General features: G+C 37.8%; 1 protein-coding gene across 1 annotated transcript in view; it reads right to left on the bottom strand.

Moving 5' to 3' along the window:
- CEP126 (centrosomal protein 126) overlaps positions 1-19,271 on the bottom strand; it is a gene marked incomplete at both ends in the record, with an annotated part of 30,100 nt that overhangs the window by 4,132 nt on the left and 6,697 nt on the right. Inside the window, 6 exons of the mRNA XM_084260112.1 lie at positions 934-3,067; positions 7,613-7,722; positions 11,300-11,366; positions 12,567-12,621; positions 13,384-13,489; positions 15,482-15,627. Coding sequence (XP_084116238.1) covers positions 934-3,067; positions 7,613-7,722; positions 11,300-11,366; positions 12,567-12,621; positions 13,384-13,489; positions 15,482-15,627 — 2,618 coding nt within the window. The remainder of the gene's footprint in view (positions 1-933; positions 3,068-7,612; positions 7,723-11,299; positions 11,367-12,566; positions 12,622-13,383; positions 13,490-15,481; positions 15,628-19,271) is intronic.

The raw sequence follows: 19,271 nt of genomic DNA, 5'->3' as shown, positions 1-19,271 counted from the left end.
TTTTTCTAGAAAGTATCTTTGAGGTGCATGGCCAGTCCTCTGGGTGGTCCCAGCCTCTGAAGCAGTTTGAGCGCTGTGGGCACCTGAAGCAGGGTCTGCAGCTTCAGGACCTGCCTCCAGCAGCAACCCTCAGAAGGCAGCAAACCAGCATGGGACATACAAATGACAAGCACAAGGAGGCTGCAGAGGAGGAACAAGGCACATCGGGAAGGAGGAAACCTGTTTTGAAATGTAAACCCCATGAAATTCAAGTTTATTGTCCCCAAATTTCTTACACATCTTTCCTCTATTTTACCATCATATTGTTCCCAAAGTTAATTTTTAATAAAATGAAGGGAAGGTCTTCACATTTCTTTAAACTCTTTATGAATCAGACATGTTTTGCAGCACAGCAAAATTTGGCCAGTAGAAACTCTTTCTGTTAAAATTTAAATTTAATTCTTTGAGCATTAATTGTATTAGTGGGAGTAAATGTAGTAATTTTCTACATTTACAGTGTCATCACTTTACAAACACGGCAGACCTACACTTCTTTCACACTCAGGTGGCAGTGGCTGTCGGACAACAACCTGTGACGCCCAGTTACCTGGTAAAACCTGCTCACATGAACTTAGTCACTTCCCCCTGTATCATTATTTTGACCGCTTGACACACCTGCTCATTGATCAGGAAAATAATGACAGGGAAAATACTTCCTTTTCATTCAGTTCTGCAGAGAGCTATTAAAAATGGGGATGGACAACTGAGAGGCCTCTGGTTACCGCTAGAATAGGAATGACAGTGACAGATGGTGAAAACTTGTTAAAACTGGCTGTATTGTGTGAAGGGATGAAAGGCTGCGTGGTTTAACTGAAAACAAATTTGCGATGTAATTGAAAAAGACTTTCTTCCCAACATCCCCCCACCCCAAACCCAGACACGGGGGGCTCTTACCAGCAGCAGAGACTTTTGGAGCTGGGGCAGTATGCACTCCTTGCCAGAAGGTACTTGTTTTTCCAGTTGCTGGGATGTGGCAGAGATGTACTCCGTGCGCTGCATTAGCAGGTCTTCGTTCAGGGCCGGCCACGGAACGATCTCGACAGGCGCTTCTCCCGGCACTATTTATGGAAGAAGTATTTTTTGCCCAAGGTTCGTGTCTGGCCGTGCTGCAGCCAGGTGTAGGCATTATGGTGGCCAAGTCTGAACAACAAGTAACACTGGGACTGTTTTCTGGGCCGTTTCTATTTAAAACCCCATCTGCTAACAAAGCATGTTGTTCTTTTAAGTAATTCCTGTCTGTAGTGGTAGCTTGAAGACATGAAGGCAGCAGGGACTGATGCCCAGGGCTGGCTGCTTTTTTGCCACTTCTGTTTCCCAGCAGAGGTGCGGATGGTGGGTGAGGTGCTAGAAATTTCCATGGAGCTTTTAGAGTTTTGTTGGCTTCAGAGGCTGACTGTGGTTGGATTAGAGTGCCTGCTCTCTTCTTGGGCACAAAATTTGGCTGGGCTCTTTCAGATCTTGGTCTTCTGGTTATTTTTTCCTTATTTTGGAGTTGATTAACTTCATTAATTTTAGAAATATTGCTACATACTGGGGGTTTACTTTCTTCATCTTTTGATACTATCCAAGCTTTTTCAGCAGAAAAGGATCCAGTAGGCATAAATATGTTCAGAGGCGTGCATTCTTCACTTGATTCCTCAGTATTAACATTTGGTTTTGATATATGAGACTCTTCCTGATGATTTGTTATGAACATGGGGTTTGAAGTTTGAGGAACAATACTTAAATTAGTCTTAGGAGCATTATTTGTAGTTTGAACATATTGCAGCTGTGCAGAAGATATTTCACTGGTGTTTTTTTCATAGCATTCGTCATTATTTTCTATTATTATCTGGTTAACTTGATCACACCATGTTAGCTTTCTATTGTTTTTTTCATTTTCCTTGCTTTTCTTTTTTAGTTTTGCCAATTCTAAACTGTCTCTGATAGAAGATATGGGTCGAATTCCAAAACTGATCTTGTGGTTCATAACCACAGCTTTAAACTGACTGGGTTCATATTTAGATTCCTTCTTTAAGATACTTGTGAATAAAATTGCTCTTTTTCTTTCAAGAATATTGTTTTTCATGGTTCTATGCTGTGCAGGAATGTGAGAACTTAAATCTGTATCAGACACCAGTGACACAGTTTCTACAATATTTCCCTTTTTTTCCTCTTTGTTATTCTGCTGCTTAATGTTGTGCAGTACAGAGGCATTTGGTGTGTTGTGAAATGAAGACAATCCTGGATTAATGTCTTCAATACATTTAATATTTTCTTCTTTTGTTTCAGGCATTTTTCCTGAGGTACTTTTTACAAAGTCCCTACTGATGTTCTTGTCCTTCAGTAATGTATCAGCTGTGCTGGGAATGCCAGTGGAACATCCCTGATTAGGAAATAAGATGATAGATGTTGCAATAGGTTGACTGGAGGTTTGAACAGACACAGTTCTTTTCTGTGGGGTCATCTTAAAACTCTGATCTTGTATCAGATTCTGAACTTTTTCTCCTGGAATAGAGTCAGGGCTGGCACAGGCTTTGCTAGGATTGAAAACAGGATGACCAGTGGCTAATGTGCTAGCCGTTCTAGAAGATTGCTCCCTTCTCTGGTGTATGTTTTGTAGAAATCTAAATGCATTACTTACAGAGCTTTCCTGCTTGCCAGAAGTAGAACACTCTGCAGGTTTTTTTCCAGATCTGTGAGAAGCAGATGATTCCTCTTCTGAACTGTTTACGTGTTCAGCAAGAGTTAGAACATTATGTTTAGCTGAAAGATCATGAATAGGTGAGTTGTGGTTGTTTTGCAAATCTGCATTTCTCAGGCAATTATTTAGATGCATATTTTTAGAAGAAGTACTTTCAGCTGTATAAAGCAAACCATTCTTCCTAGTCAGTGATTTTTCTGGATTGTTCAGGGCACAGTCACACTGCACAGTCAAAGATGATTCACTCGATGTTGTGTAATTTCCACTTTGGGCTCCAACCTCAAGACTGTCAAGGCTTGACAAGCTTTCTGAATCATCTGATTTCTTGACTTCTTGATGCACATTCTGAAATACAGGCATAAACCCAGACCATTTCATTTATCAGAAATGTTATTTTGCTGCTACTAACTTTGTATGAATGACATCGTAGGCTAAAATACAAGCAATATTGAGCCTGGTGTTTTTACAGCTTGGTTTCATAGTACCATGAGTGTTTCCATCAAGCCAAAATTTACCTGCATTCAATTGCTAAAGGAAATGATGTGGCTCGAACATGAAAATCAGAGGAAAGAGCTGCAACAAATTAAATCCTAAATTTTGTATCTATTCTATCTGTGAAAGCAGGAACAAGATTTGTCCAAACATCACTACTCTTTCTGGATTGCTTTATGGCACAGGATGGTTGTTGTACTGTAATGCGTAAAGGAGTTTGCAAAATGAAAGAGAACCCATTAAAATGCAGGTTTGACAGTGGATGTGCCCCAAACTGGAATTTTTCCATAATACTACACTGAATATTTTCATACAAAGTGCAGTAAGCAATGAGGATTTAAACCTTGTCATGTCAAACATGGACAACACCTCTCAGCTGTCAAGTAACACCCCCCCAGTCAAACCCCCTCTTCTCATCTTTAGGAAAGAAGAAAATACAATCTGATCTTTGAGGACAGATCAGACGAAGGGGCACACAGACAGAATTACAGAATCACAGAATTATCAAGGTTGGAAAAGACCTAAAAGATCATCCAGTCCAACCATTCACCTATTACTACTAGCTCCCACTAAACCATGTCCCTCAATGACACTTCATCTACTCCCCCAACTTCTTCATTAAACACTAATGTGATGAATAAGAACAACAGGTGCTGTAAGAATTGCCAGTAAGACATTTTATGTATGTACCATGTAGGCATTTTCTTTACTAATCTGTCATTTAAACACTGAGATGCCCAACATAGTTATAAATACATGCTTCTAGGAAAAAATGTCAGTATTTGACAAAACTCATAAACCTCAGGGAAAACATGGACATAACTATTTTCACACTCCTGTATACTCCACTCCCTCTGCTGCTTTCACACAACTGAGCAACAAAGTGATTTTATACCGTATGTTGGAAAAAAATCTGCTGAAAAACGAAGATGCATTAAAAATGCAATTGTATGCAATGCTGACTTTGTTTGTTTGAGGTGTTTTTTTGTTTGTTTGGTTTTTTTCAGCAAGTCCAGAGGAGGCCATGAAGATGACCAGAAGGCTGGAGGATGTGTCCTATGAAGACAGGCTGAGAAATTTGGGCTTGTTGAGCCTGGAGAAGGGGAGGCTCTGGGAAGACCCAATTTGCAGCATATCACTACTTAAAGGGGTCCTACAGGAAAGTGGGAGAGGGGCTATTCATCAGGGAGTGCAGTGATAGGGCAAGGGATAATGGCCTTAAGATGAAGGAGGATAGGTGTATATTAGATTTAGGAAGAAATTCTTCCCTGTGAGGGTGGTGAGGCCCTGGCACAGGCTGCCCAGAGAAGCTGTGGCTGCCCCCTCCCTGGCAGTGTTCAAGGCCAGGTTGGATGGGGCTTTGGGCAACCTGGTCTAGTGGAGGGTGCCCCTGCCCACGGTAGGGGGATTGGAACTGGATGGTCTCTGAGACTGTTCCAACCCAAACATTTGTGATCAGTGCCCCAAAATGGAAAATGTTTCAAGTAGCAGAATCTGTTAACCTAGATACATGGTTGCATATTCCCTGGCAATTACAACAGAATTAACATTTTGAAAAGTTACTAAAGAATGCATACAATTAATTGTTGAATTAGAACTATTTTTCTAATAAACCTTTGTGTATTATAATAAAATTGTGATATCATAATATTGTATAGTTTATAGCTGCACAAATATTTTAAATTGTAGAATAAAAAGCTTAGTGAGGCCTAAAAGACTATCAATGACTGAATTAAATCTAATCCTGCAGTAAGGTCAGTGTGGTCTTCCATTTTAGTTATGATTTGAGATAAGGAAACTAAAACAAAGAACCAAGTGTATGGAAAGATTCCTTTAGGGAACATTTTCAAACTAAAATACAAACCAGTGTCCTTCTAATTGAAAAAAAATAAATAATGCTTCATTAGTTATTTGTTAACCTTTATGTTTGGCTAAATTATATAGTTAACCTCTGCTTGAACTTCTTCAAATAAGGAAAAAGCATATGCTCAGTTTTCTGTACCAGGCCAAATTTAAGAACTAACTTAGAAAATTTCAGATAGGAATAAAACAAACCAAAGCAAAGCAAACCCACAGAAAACCCCCACAGAAACCCTACCAAACAAAACAGTAGAAAGAACTTCTAGGTGTCAGGCTTACCTCTTGTCTAATTTGGAAATTGCACCTGTAAGGCTAGAGCATGTGTTTCTAAAATGACTAAGTTAAACAGAGGAAAGGTTTTGTAAGGATTGATTTTAAAAATCCTGTTCCAATAGCAGGCAAACTGGTAAATCTGGAGGGTGCAGGAAAAGCTGCAACTTTAAAATCTATATGCTCCAGAGTTTGACAATATTCTTGATTCTGCATTACATACAATTTTACTCTCCTGGTTGAAAAAACCCAACCCAAACACCTCTCATGGGAACACAAAATCTCAGTGGAGAAAATAAGAAATAAGTTAGGAACTATAGAATAAAGGATTCCTCATTTAAACACATGCTCACTTTTACTTAGTTCATGCAAATTTAGTTAATTTACCTTTATTTTGTTGCATCATGCAATTTATAATTTCACATATTAGGGATGCTCATCACTCTTATTAAACTATGTACATATTTTATTTCCCTTCATAGCCCACTCTGTAATAAAAATGTAATGTCACCTTTTCATGTAAGAATGCATAACCAGAACTACTTCTGTAGACTTAAAAAAAAAATTCAATGATTCTTCCTTGTCAGTGTTCAGTAGCTACAGGGAAATAAACCTGGAAATCTCAATGATTTAATTAGATTTAAATTAATATCATAGGGTGATATGGAAACAAAAATGTTAATAGAGTGTACTATCTTTTTATTTTCTGGATTTTTATATTGTTTCTGTTATATGATTTATTGTATTGCCTGTTGCCTGCATTATCTTATGTTCTAATGCATGAAATCTATACCCAGCCTGCCCACATACTTGGTATTTTAGGAAAGGGAACACTTCCGAGGAGTTAAAGAGGTCACTTGTGTGTCTTAAGACTTCGAACAGCTGTGTCAAGCAATTTCATTTCAGTAAAGCACTGAAACAAAGAGAAAACATGAGCCTAAGAAATATTTCTTGAGGCCAGTGAAAGAACCACGTTGCAGCAAGGAAAATCCTCAGGGAACCCGACAAGTGACTCCTCTGCCAAGGGACACTATTACACTAAGAGCTGCTATATGTGTATTGGACATTTTCTGCAAAACAAGTTCTGACTGTTCACAATTCCAAGACATGAAAGGGAAGACTGGAAGGTAAATGCTGGAAAAATGCTACCTACTCTGAAAAGCCAGCCCCTGCCTCTCACACTGCTCGCTACTTTTGATAATTTTGACTGGTTTATTTACAGTTCTTTGTGTGTTTTATTGCAGGGGCTGGTCTCTTCTCTCAGGTAACAAGTGATAGGATGAGGGGAAATGGTTCCAAATTGCACCAGGGGAGATTTAGGTTAGATACCAGGAAGAGTTTCTTTACTGACAGGATAGTCAAGTATTGGAACAGGCTGCCCAGGGAGGTGGTGGTGTCACCATCCCTGGAGGTATTTAAAAGGCGTGTAGATGTTGTGGTTGGGGGCATGGTCTAGAGGTGGACTAGGCAGGGTTAGGGTGTGGTTGGACTCAGTGATCTTAAAGGTCTCTTCCAACCCAGGTGTTTCTATGATTCTACTGTATGTGCGTACATAGAATGTTACACTTCACATTCACCATCTACCCTGCAAATTCAAGAGATGTAAAAGTAGTATGGCATCATGCTTGAAAACCATCATCAAGGCCAATAGACATGGAGAAAAATTGGGCTTACATATGCAATACTAATTCTAGTCGTTCTTAACTGCTTAACTAAAAATTTTAACGTTACATACAAAATGCAATGACATCATTTAAATGACCAAGCATTCAGTGTGTCAGATACGAAGACTGTATTGTCATTTTATACAGCACAGGCTTGGAAAAAAACACTATTTTACATTTAAAAAAACTTATTCTTCAATACACAATCAAAATCAATTCAAGTATTTGGGCAAAATAATTTAGTCCAGAGGTACATTTCAATTTTCCTTTGTTGCAAGTGTACGTACTGGATTAGTGAAATAACGTGGAAGATGGTTTGTATTGGCCTCCAACCAATACTGCAACACTACCTGCCCCCACCCCAAATCTCACCAAAAAGAAAATGAGTAGGGAAATCACTTGAGTTTCTCATATAATTTAAGTAATCAACAAAAAAGATGTTACCATTGACAGTTGTAAATAAAAAGCAGTCAGCATTTCTAATGGGACCACAGAAACCTATTTCAAGTCTTTGAATGTTCTTTTCAAAATCAAGTCTGACTTCAGTTCCAATGCTGATTTATCCTAATGCAACCCTTAAGAGTCTGTTTTCCCACTAACTAACCCTGAGCATTCTGCAAGTTCTTGACACTTGAGACACTCTATACATGGACACTCCTTTTTTCCATGCTGGTCTTGTGAATGCTTCTGAAGAGTTAGACTGATAAAATATACCTGGCAGAAGGAACCCAGTCATACTACAACTGCACTTAGAAATTAATTCAGTTTTTCTGTCAGTTACTTGAAACACCTCCATTTCATAGACCCAGCCCAACATCAAAAGCATAGTAACACAAACAGGTAACCATCCTACAGGTCAGCCCATGCAAGTAAAGAGATGTCCACACCTCTGTGTCTGCAGCATCTGCTGCTTTCATTCTGTGAAACACCACTAGAAAATATCCTTCATTATTTCTCAGAGACTTACTTAATTCTAACATATATAAACACACTCACAGTAGAAAAGGACACAAAATTTTATTGTATGAGAGATAATATACAGAATAAACCTCTGACCTCTTGGTTTGGGTTACAAATTCTGAGAAATGATACCTGTGTTCCAGTACCTATTTCAATAAATACTGAAGGGGAACAGTATCCATGGAAAGACTGACACTGAGTACTTCAGTGGCTCCACAGTATGCTTGGGGGAAAAAAAAAAGCAGAGCCAAGGTAAAATTCATGCTTCCAATCATTCAGAAAGGAATTTAATTTTGGGTTTCACTGATACCACTTGAATAACCTCCTAAGGTCATCTAAAGGAAGGAAGAGGAACATACAAGCTCCATGTTGTAATCTATACCTGTTTTGTCTGTGAATTAGCTCTTACTTCCAAGTCTTTTCTTTAAAAAGTGAAACAACAGAGGAAAATGTATTTTGTTGGCATAAAAGAGCATAAAAATATTCTACTGGCCAAAAGAATTTTGTACAGTCTCCAAATTAAAGAGGTGATGGAAAGAAAAAGACAAAAGATATCTGAATAATACTATTCTTGTCACAGTTGAGCCATTTTAATGGAAATTTTCTAAGTTATTCAGTTCAAGGCAGGTGCCAGGAATGGAAGATTTCAACATAAACAGTTATCATTTGGAAAAACAGTAAGAACTTGGAAATAATGTCTTTTGGTGAAAAGTTACGTGCAGCTTTAGCTAAAGACTGTTCTACCAGCTCCATCTGAAAAAATTTATTTATGCCTGCAACAAGGAAAGGACTGTACAACAAAACCTTTGAGAATGAAATTAAAAATATTAATTTCTTCACAACAGAACATACTTATGGACATATAACAAATAATTTGATGTACCAACTCAGATGTAAGTGTTGCACAAAATAAAGTCTACTGCTTTCAATATTGTACACTAAATAATTTTGGACAATGGTAGAAAGGTCACTAAAAGCTTTGGCTTACTGCTGAAACGATATAAATCTTTAGGGATGGAAAGCAGGGAACACCAAATACCAAATCTACTGGTATGGGTCCACATAGAACTTTATTGCCCTGTAGGAAAGAAAAGAATTTTAGGAATCTTTATAATCCTGCTGGGCCTGTAAAAACAGACACAAAGAGAGGTCAAAGGATCTCAATGGATGGTTAGATTGCAAACCATGTGCACAGTGAAATACTTTGACGTTAGGTTCAGACAGGCAACCACTGTTGAAATTACTTTGGACAACAGATAGTAACAAGACTACCAAAGACAATTCATGCCAATAAGAGTATTACAAATAATTATAAATTGATAGTAAAAGCATTATAAAACTGTTTCACATCACAGCAAATCACAATGCACATGCACTCTAGCACAATCCAAGTCTTAAACATCCAAAACTCAGGCTTTAAAACAATGACAACAGCCTTCTTAACTATCTTTCTAATCGAAGTCCAAAGCATGCAATTTCAAGAAAGAAAGTCCAAATGTTTAAAGAATAAATATTTACAGTTTTAAACTATTTATCAGAGGGAAGAAGCGGAGCAACCCCTAGTGGTAGCAGAAAAATACATTCTGGAAAAAACAAAATCTTTTAAAGGACCAAAACATTTTCAAACCCACTTTAATTCGTAAACATGAATTCTTATTTTATATGCAGTGCCCAAAGCTGATGATAACATTTAGAAAAAAACTGTAAATAGAAAAATTATGCAAGACTCACAGCAGTTTTTTCTAGGATACGATTAGAACGTGATAATTGTATTTGATAAAATAATACTACAAATAATTGTCTAACAATACATTAAGAAGAATATTTTTCTATATTTTTCTCAAAAATATTGTTGTTTTTTTTTTTTTTTTTTCTAATTCTAAGATGTCCTTATGTGGCTACTGACAAGTTTAGCACAATCATTTCAGGAAGGGTTTGCAAACACTATGCCAAGAAAATGCACAATGTGGTATTAAAAAAAAGCAAGAAAAAAAAAGCAATAGACCTGTTTGTATTTTGTTTGAAAGAGATTAGCTAGATTTCCATTTTATCATCTCCCTTCTATAAATTGCCATTTGCCTTTCCTTCTTTTATGCTTGCAAAGAAGAATGAACACTAGTCAACAGCCTTGCCAGTATGAACTGTGTTTTCCCTCTTTTGAACCTTTTAGAATCTTACTCCAGTTGAGTGAGATTTCCTGCATTAGGCATCAGCTGCTCAAGATCCTTATGAAGACCCATCAGCACAAAGTAGGTACACAAAGAGATATGAACGTGTCTGAAAAGATCAATATCAAAGAACTAAAAGGATATCTGAACTGTATACAGTCTTTCAAAAGTTATCCACAGACGTATATTTAAAGGAAAAGCCCTTGCTCTGTTACCACCAATGATCCTGTGCCTCTAGCCATGACAAATATAACAGGATGGTGCTTCACAGTGTCAAGGTCATTTCAGACACTACGAGTCCAGACATCAGTAGATACTATCATGAAAGAATGAGGACCAAATTACGTGGTTTGGGTTTTTTATAAACAATGTAATATTGAAGTTGTTTCCAAAACCAAAGACAACACTGACAGACCTAAAATCATACTCTAAAGAGCAGAAATCACTTTAAAGTTCAGTTCTTGATTTTCACTGTGTGAAAAGGTGACTTTTGAAACTGATTTTGAGTCCAAAAATTAGTTTAGTCAGAAAGTTGCTTGGCTTGTTACTGGAACACCTTCATCTGTACCAAAGATGACAAAAATGGATCTCAGGACACTTGAAGTCAATCCCTGAGAATTCACTACACATTGGCAAGAAACCCCCAAACCCCCCCACAATCCCTGTGTGTTCCTCCCCCTCCCCCCCCCAATATTTGACCCACAATAATTATACAGTTAGAGCATTTTATGCTCAGTTGTAGCAATCACCAAAGCAGAAAATTAAGTGTAAATTGCAACCCACCAATTTAAGTTTGAAACAAGCACAAGACTGCTCTGATAGAGTGATGGCTAACTACTTCAGAGCCAAGAAGTCTGACATAAACCTTATGCCCACAGAAAGACGTGACAGATGTTTGAAGAATTTGTGAAAAATATTCTTACAGACATTTTTAAAGATCTGACTTCTTATCTAAAAATATGTACAATTGTACTATAAATAATCAGTAAAGCTCACTGTGCTTAACAGACCTTTCCTTTTTACCACATTCAAGAAATTTCCATTACAATTAAGAGGCATCATTTAATGAATCACATAAAAATACATACCTCCAAGTTGCTGAGACTCTGCTTTTCAAGTTGTTCTATGTCTCTCAGATTTTTTCTGTAAGAGAAGTTAGTTACTATCCAAACTTGTTCTACTGCTTTCTTGTATTGTTTTATCCCAATCAACCATTGCTGAAATCTGCTTCTGATGATAGAAAGAACCATTTCTAGATGCTCACAAGGGTGAATTCTCATCTGTGGTTCTTGATGCAAGCAAGTAATTTTGGCTTATTTCTGTGTGTCAATTGTACACTTTTAAACATGCACTTTTCCAAAAATATACTTCACCAATAAATGCCTGGCAAGTGAAGGACAGCTGTACTATATGTAACTACAGGTGGTGCTGTTAGTACTCCCTAAAACGGTCCAACACTTCCCATTTTAAAGCTTTTCCTCTGTTATTTATAAATAGACAGATTTTTCTGATTGGGTTGTTGGGTGACTGCCTCAGGCTGAATTAATCTGGAAAATGTCAGCCAACTGTTTGGTCATTGGCAAAAATGGAACATGGAGGGTTGTGGGGTTTTTTGTTTGGGTTTTTTGGGAGTTTTTTTGATTTTTTTTTTAAACCAAGAAAATGGTCCTTATTTTTCCATAAGGTTGGTTTATACAGAGGATACTCATGCTGTCAGATATTCCCTTACTTCAAATAGCAAGAATGCATTGTAGTATCTAGAGAGCCCAACTCTACTGATGACGTGTGACATCAGTAATGTGGTACATTAAAAAAATTCTATTTGCTAACTGAGAAAAGAATATAAATATCTTTGGAGTAGCTGGTGTGGCTGGGTACTGTGGTCAGGGAGCACCCAAATTAAGGTAGAGGAAACCATAGGTTTCTACAGGATGAGAATTAGCAATAACCATGGGGCTGGTTGCTACCCAGGAATTAAAGAAAAGGCATCTGAAGCCAAATGGCATGTGAAGTCAAATGACAAGGACAGCGTGCAACAAGAGACTAGGAAGGCAGGGAGCATGTAACAAGATACATTTAAGAAAGAAAAGCAGATGAAACTGGAACAAGGCTGGGTAAGAACATTAGGAATAGAAACCAAGCCTTGAAAACAAGAAGCAAGAACTATACAGAAATTAATAATGACAAAACCAAGAATCAATTGCCTTTAACAGGTAAGAAAGGTAGTTGTAAAAAATCCCAAGAAACCCCAAACAAAACTAACCCACACACCAAAACCCACCAGGTCAATAAAGGTTTAGTCGTCTGGAAATGCAACTTTTAGTGGGTTGCCAGCTATGCTTGACTGCCTAGGTGGAAGAGTTTAGCTGTGGGCACTGATCCTGTCTTTTGGCTCCACACTGGCCCTAAACGCCCCTAGTCTGGCCTAACCAAAGTGGCACTTAACAGGACTCTCTCATCAGGTCCATGCTTTGAGTTCTCACATCTGCTCAATAGAGCCATAACTCTTACAAATGATTAGAAAGCCAAGCTTATGTCTTGCTATTTTAGGATCAAGCTTTTGTGGTACTCCACAGCGGTACTCCTCAGTGATTACAAATTGTATCATTATATCATGATACTTTGTCCCAGCAATTGCAGTTGGGAGTGGAAGTAGTATCAAATACAGCAGATAAACTATGCATGAAGATACATTCTATGATAAGCCAAAGTATCTTGGGGAGAGTGAAAAGGATGTGATTCAAATTGTATGTGATATAAAATGAAATTGCAGGTGAAACTGTTATCAGGATGCTCAAGATATTTATAAACAACAGGACATTTAAATGAATGACAGCTGGAAAGAAGATCCCAGCATGGATATACAAACTAGAGTATTCGTGAGTGTCAAAAAGAAAAAAGTCTGGTTGAGAATAAGAAATCATCTACAGAGAATACTTTATACTTCATAGAACAGCAGCTGGTTTGATGACCGTGGAAGTCTGATTCAGGCTGAATGGGGCCTGGGTTAGCTCTGACTATTCCCAGAATTCTGCTGAAGGGGAAAGGTTTGTGTCACCATCTCTGCTGTTTTACCAAACGGACACAAACAACTCAAGGATGTTTCATAATGTTTCATTGGAACAGTTCACAGAAATGCTTTCTTTCCCACTAGAGAAGCAGCCTACAATTTCTTAAAGAACAATGCTTGTTGAATACATTAAGCATTTTACTTCCTTTAATCATAAGAGTACACAGAAATGCTTACCTGAAATTGTTTTTGTTTCCGTTGGGCAAACACAACTCTGGTGTTAAAACTGATCCTTTAATTTGTTCAATAGCGTCTTCTAACTGAAAAGCTGCTTTTTCCTGGACTAGAGGGATTTAAGTTAAAAAAAAGAAACAGATGGAGAAAAGTTTTTAAAATTTGGAATGGTTTGGTTCAGTTTCTTAAGTTTGCAAGCCTAAATCCAGACTGTTACAATGAACTGAGTAGTTTAGCACCATTAGATGTGCTGGAGCACCTCTCATTCCTCTGAAACAAAGCCCCAGTCTATACAGGTGTTTCCAGTAGCACATGTATTCAACTGATTTGCTGTTTATTTTCAGACTGCACTGCTGAAAAAATAGCAGGTTAAAAAATCCAGCACTAACTTTGTTTTTACATCATGATTATTCCACTAATGAACTAAGCCAAACGTGTGGCTTGCAGATATTTTATACAGGCCTGATTGTGACTTACTAATCAAATCAGTGGAAAAAGAAAGAGTCCAGACAGACATAAGGTGTTGCCTCTTTCAAGTAAGCAAAAGTAGGGTAGAAAGTGGCAGAGGTAGAATTTCTATAAAGGAAAATAAACCAAAACAAAACAAAAATTGTGATTAATTATATTGCTACACAGTCTGGGCTGTCAGTAGAGCTATGAAGAAGCCCTAAACCAGTACTGTTCTATTTTGTTATTTTAATCTGACATTTGATCTTGAAGTCAGAGACATTACCTCACAGTTGGCTCAACTGCAATTGGGAGAGTAAATCTGTTAAAGAATACTTAAGTAATATACCGTATCTTAAGAGTTTCAACACTGGAAAGTTGACTGGAAATCAGACTTGGCTGATGCTGTTAAAAGCTCTTGCCAATTTGCACTGATTCCAAGAAAGCAGGAACCGAGCTGAAGTGATCATTACTTCCCAGCAGCGAGAGAACAGCTTATAAAGCTGACTAATTCAGCAGAAGTTATGTAATGCATTAATATATTCTAGGACTGTTTTTACTTAATCATAAACAAAATGCACATTCTGGAATAGTTCCTCTTCAGGGGTCCAAAAAGGGGATCAGTATATTATCCTAGTAACTTCCAGTGGCCTTGTAATGCTTTACACCCAGCTGTGACAGCACAGTATTATAGAATCATAGAATGGTCTGGGTTGGAGAAGACCCCAAGGATCTGCCACAGGCAGGGCCAACAACCTACAGGCCTGGATCTACACAAGGCTGCCCAGGGTCCCATCCAACCTGGCCTTGAACACCTCCAGGCATGGGGCATACACCACCTCTCTGGGCAGCCTGTTCCAGCACCTCACCACTCTCTCTGTAAAAACCTTCCCCCTAATATCTAATCTAAACCTTCCCTTCTTTAGCTTTAGTCCATTCCCCCTTGTCCTGCCATTATTTGCTCTTTTAAAAAGTCGAACCCCCTTCTGCTTATAAGCTCCCTTCAGGTACTGGAAGGCTGCAGTGAGGTCCCCCTGCAGCCTTCTCTTCTCCAGGCTGAACAAGCGCAGCTCCCTCAGCCTCTCTTCGTAGGGGAGGTGCTCCAGCCCTCTAATCATCTTCGTGGCCTCCTCTGGACCCTCTCCAACAGTTCCACATCTTTCTTGTACTGGGGGCCCCAGATCTGGACACATTACTCCAGATGGGACCTCACGAGGGCAGAGTAGAGAGGGACAATCACCTCCCTGTCCCTGCTGGCCACCCCTCTTCTGATGGAGCCCAGGATACCATGGCCTTGCGATCTGCAAGAGCACACTGCTGGCTCATGTTAAGTTTCTCATCTACTAAAAGCAATAAGCACCCTGCAGTGAAAAAGGTGGGGAAAAGCCAGAACATCCCAAGGAGGTGATGTACCTACTGTGATCAGAATAACATAATGAAACATCTCATTACACAACTTTAAGAAAAAGCTGCTTTTTAAAAATTTCCTCACCCTCTTTTATCATATGTATCAGATTTGAGCTTCTTGTCAGTTATGTTTTGCTTATACTAATGAATTAAATCTAGTGAAGTTAATTGTGGTTTGTCTCAATTATATCCCATTAATAGAAAAATGCTTGCATTGTGAATAATGGTTAAATTTTAATCTACAAACCTATTTGCTTGTCCTGAGAAAAAGGGAGATGAGTACGCAGGAACTTTTCAGTTGCTTCCTGAACTTTCTTTTTCCTCTGCTTTAGAACTCGTTCTCTAAGTCTTTGTTCCTTTTCTGCTTCTTGCTTCCGTCTTTCTTCAAAGGCTCTGCAGTTAAAAAGCAAAAGTAGATAATCCCTATGTTACCTAGTTACATTTACCAAAATATTGGTAACTTGCTTATCAATTTGCAATTTTAGTACAAAATCTTACTTGTCCATAAATTAAATGCTATAAACTTTAGTACATCTGGATTTTTCTGGTCTGCCTGAATGTAAGTGTGGCTGCAGGTGATGAAGAAGAGATACACCATAACCTCTTTAGTTTTTGGCCTCAACCAGAGATTTGATTCCTTCTTTTACATGAATTAAGAGACAAACTCAGCCAAGTCTTGACCCCAATGTGACTATGCCAGTCTTTACATTACTGTGGAAATGTGTCTCAGTGGGCAGATCAAAAGGAAGGTGACCTGCAAATGCTGTCTGTGGGCCTTTCATGGACTGCTGGAAAAACAATAGCAGTTTGAAAGTTGTTATTCAGAAATAACACAAAGAAACTACAGCTTTTACCTATAAATATGTTAAGAGTTAGTAACAGCTTCTAGTTGTTGAGAAGTTCCCTGAAAGACAATCAGACTCGTTGCACAAAATGGGATAAAACAGTAATGGGAAATTATGATTGCTAGAATCAATTGTTAATATTAAATATGTCAAATGTGTCCTTCTACTGTCTGGAAAGCAAAGCAGTAAACAAGCATCATCACAAAGCTTCTTTCCTTTGGTAGGAACAAGCTTGATGAAGTTATGTGGAATTTTTATTCCTGCTTTCAACACCATCAGCTCTTACTGAAAAACTTAAAATAGTTCCTTGGGTGAAATATACCCAGTAAATCTATTGGCACAGTGCTGATGCAGGCAAGTCATACTAAAATACAGCAATACTGTAAAAGTAATACTCTTCAAGTGAAACTTCTAAAGCCTGACATGGAATGATCACTATGACTGTGAATCTCCATCTTCAAAGTTCTCTGTGTGTTAGAAGCATCATTTGACACGTCACTAGTACACTAAAGAGGGTCTCATTCCCAGCCATTATTAGTGGAAAAAAGGTAGTAATATTTAGCTACATGTTTGGTTTTTGTTTCTTTCATCACAATGACACATTCCCATAACTTTAATAATTTATAGTTGCCTCACAGATCTTCTTACTTAATGGAGCAAAGCTGCTACTTAACAGGACTGCTCCTTAACTCAAGCTATTTTTAATTATTCTTCCCTTTGCTTTTCAGGGAAAAAGTTCAAACTGAAGTACTCAACATGACCCTCCCCAGTGTCCCTTCAAAGTGCTGACTGATCACCTGTGAAAACAAACAGAAAAATAATTTGAGATTTTTTTTTTTTATAAAGTCTGTAAACTAATTGCACAATAGTTAAAAACAGGAGAACTGGCAGTGAGTTCCCAAGTACACACTTTTAGAGGAATATTTGCTTTAATCCACTTGGAAGCCAAAGCATAGCAGACAGAGACATAAGGAGCTTTGACTATTGTGGAAGTTCAGACATGCATAGTTGTCAAAACATACTGAAACCAATGACTGAAGATTTCTCAATTTTATGGACAAATGATTCCATTTCATTAATAGAAACTGAAGACAAAATAGATTTTTTTGAAGTGTGAATGCACTGCAAATAGACTCCACACAGCTCTTCAAACCCTAAATCACAAAGACTATGCACTTGCATTCCTGCCATCGTTGTGAGTGCACCTTAAAACTCCTCCCCACAACATAAGGGAAAACTGGAAACTGTGTTACATCTCATCTTCCTTTCTTCATTACTGCACCTCCAGTGCTACCAGTGTTAATCTCAAGAAGGACATCGGTGCAACATATGAAAAGCCAAAAGCAAGAAGAGGAACATGTGCAAAAGGACCCACTGCTTCTCCTCATGTATGTAGCACTCTGGATTAATGTTCTCCAAGGTAAGAAATCAAAATGCCAGTGAAGAACCATAGGCAATTACAGCTTCTACTTTGGAAGTACATTCCCCAGATCTTCCAGGAGCTGTATTTCTCCCAATTGTCTTGGATCACAAGAACTGCTGAGGCTACATCCTGTAATGTATACAGATGGTAGCTTATGGTTTATTTTAACAACATGTTTATTGCAAAGGACACATAATAGTTACACTTTCAAAAAACCAAGTGCATTTCTACAATTCAAGGTAACTCTTCTAGAGATGAAGTCACAAAACTCTACAGCTTCAAATGAATGGCAAGAGAGAAGATTGACTTATGTAAAGAAAAACAAATTAAAATTTGATCCCAACACTGCAATTTTCCTTTGCAAACTTTAGTTTTTCAGCAAGCAGGAATGGCTTCACTTGAGGTGTGAGGAAACCAGACAAGCAGTTATACAAAAATAGAAAAAACCTGCAGAGATCTCTATCCACATAAAATGTCTCACTGGTTAAAATGTCACAGGAACTTTAATTGTTCATATAATACAGCAATTAGAACTACAAAAAGTAGAATTAGACTTCATCTTTCAGTATTACCATATTTCACTCACATTAAAATCTGATACAGAAATCTGCAATATATTTACATCTTATCCTCACTAAAGAAATGGGAAAATCACAACAGAGGAAACAGACTTGGTTATCTTAGTAAGTACTTTAAATATATTCTTATTGATCCTCTTAATACTCCTAGAAGCTGCTCAAAAAGGCCTTTAGTTGAACTGTAGTTGTTAAATTCAGACATGTGTGAAATTCTTCAACTTTGCACCTGGAGTAATTCCAGCATATAGCTTCAAAAAGGAAAGAGTGAATTCTGGCAGAGTCTGTATTTATTCATTTTTTAAACGGTTTTGGAGTATAACTTAGCTGTACTCTTCCACATTCCTAATAACTGGCATGAAAAAAAGACTGTCGTTCCATATAGCTGGAAGTGGGCAAATCCAAATGCTGATGCAATAAGTATTTTTCACCAACGCTCATCAAGACCATTATTTAGTTTGGATTAAGACATGAAGTAGAAAAAAGATCTTATTTTAAATGTAAGGAAAAGCATTAAAGAAATTCATTGAACCCTGTATCATTAACTTCTTGACCTCACAGAATGTAAATTGTGACACCCAGGTGCATGATGTCAAATAAATAATTTTACAAATGCACATTGACATCTTACAGAAAAGCAGTTAAAGAAAATGTTTGTTCATCTACTCTCCTTAAGCCACCAGCTTAGGTTCATATCACAGATGTAACATTGGCAAAAGAGTATGGCTTAAAGATGGAGAGTTAGCAGAAGAATTTCCTGACCGGTGTTTTTTTAACCCAGTTTTTCTGTCTATTATAAACAAGGCAGCAGTGCAGCAATTTTTGAAATGGCTGCCAAAATGTTTATAGTGAATTTGGAATACGAAACCTAAAATATTTAGCAGTTTCACATATACAGACATTATGTGGAAGGCATTTTTATGTTAAAAACAGTATGACCAGATGGTGGAACTATTTCCTGGTTAATTTTATTAAATTATCTTCACAGTGAAGTGATGGATGCTATGTTCTCAGGTGGACTAAATGCTTACTACTACCTTGGCTGAAAATTAAAAAAGGAATATATACAGAGCATATGTGTCATGGTTTAACCCCAGCTGGTAACTAAACACCACGCAGCTGCTCCCTCACTCCTCCCCCAACAAGGGGATGGGGAGGAGAATGAAAAAACAACTCCTACATTAAGATAAAGGC

The sequence above is a fragment of the Gallinula chloropus genome (assembly GCF_964237585.1).
Source record: "Gallinula chloropus genome assembly, chromosome: 1".
NCBI classification, from domain to species: Eukaryota; Metazoa; Chordata; class Aves; order Gruiformes; family Rallidae; genus Gallinula; species Gallinula chloropus.
Note: the sequence above shows the minus strand (reverse complement) of the source record. Positions and strands in the feature narration are given on the sequence as shown.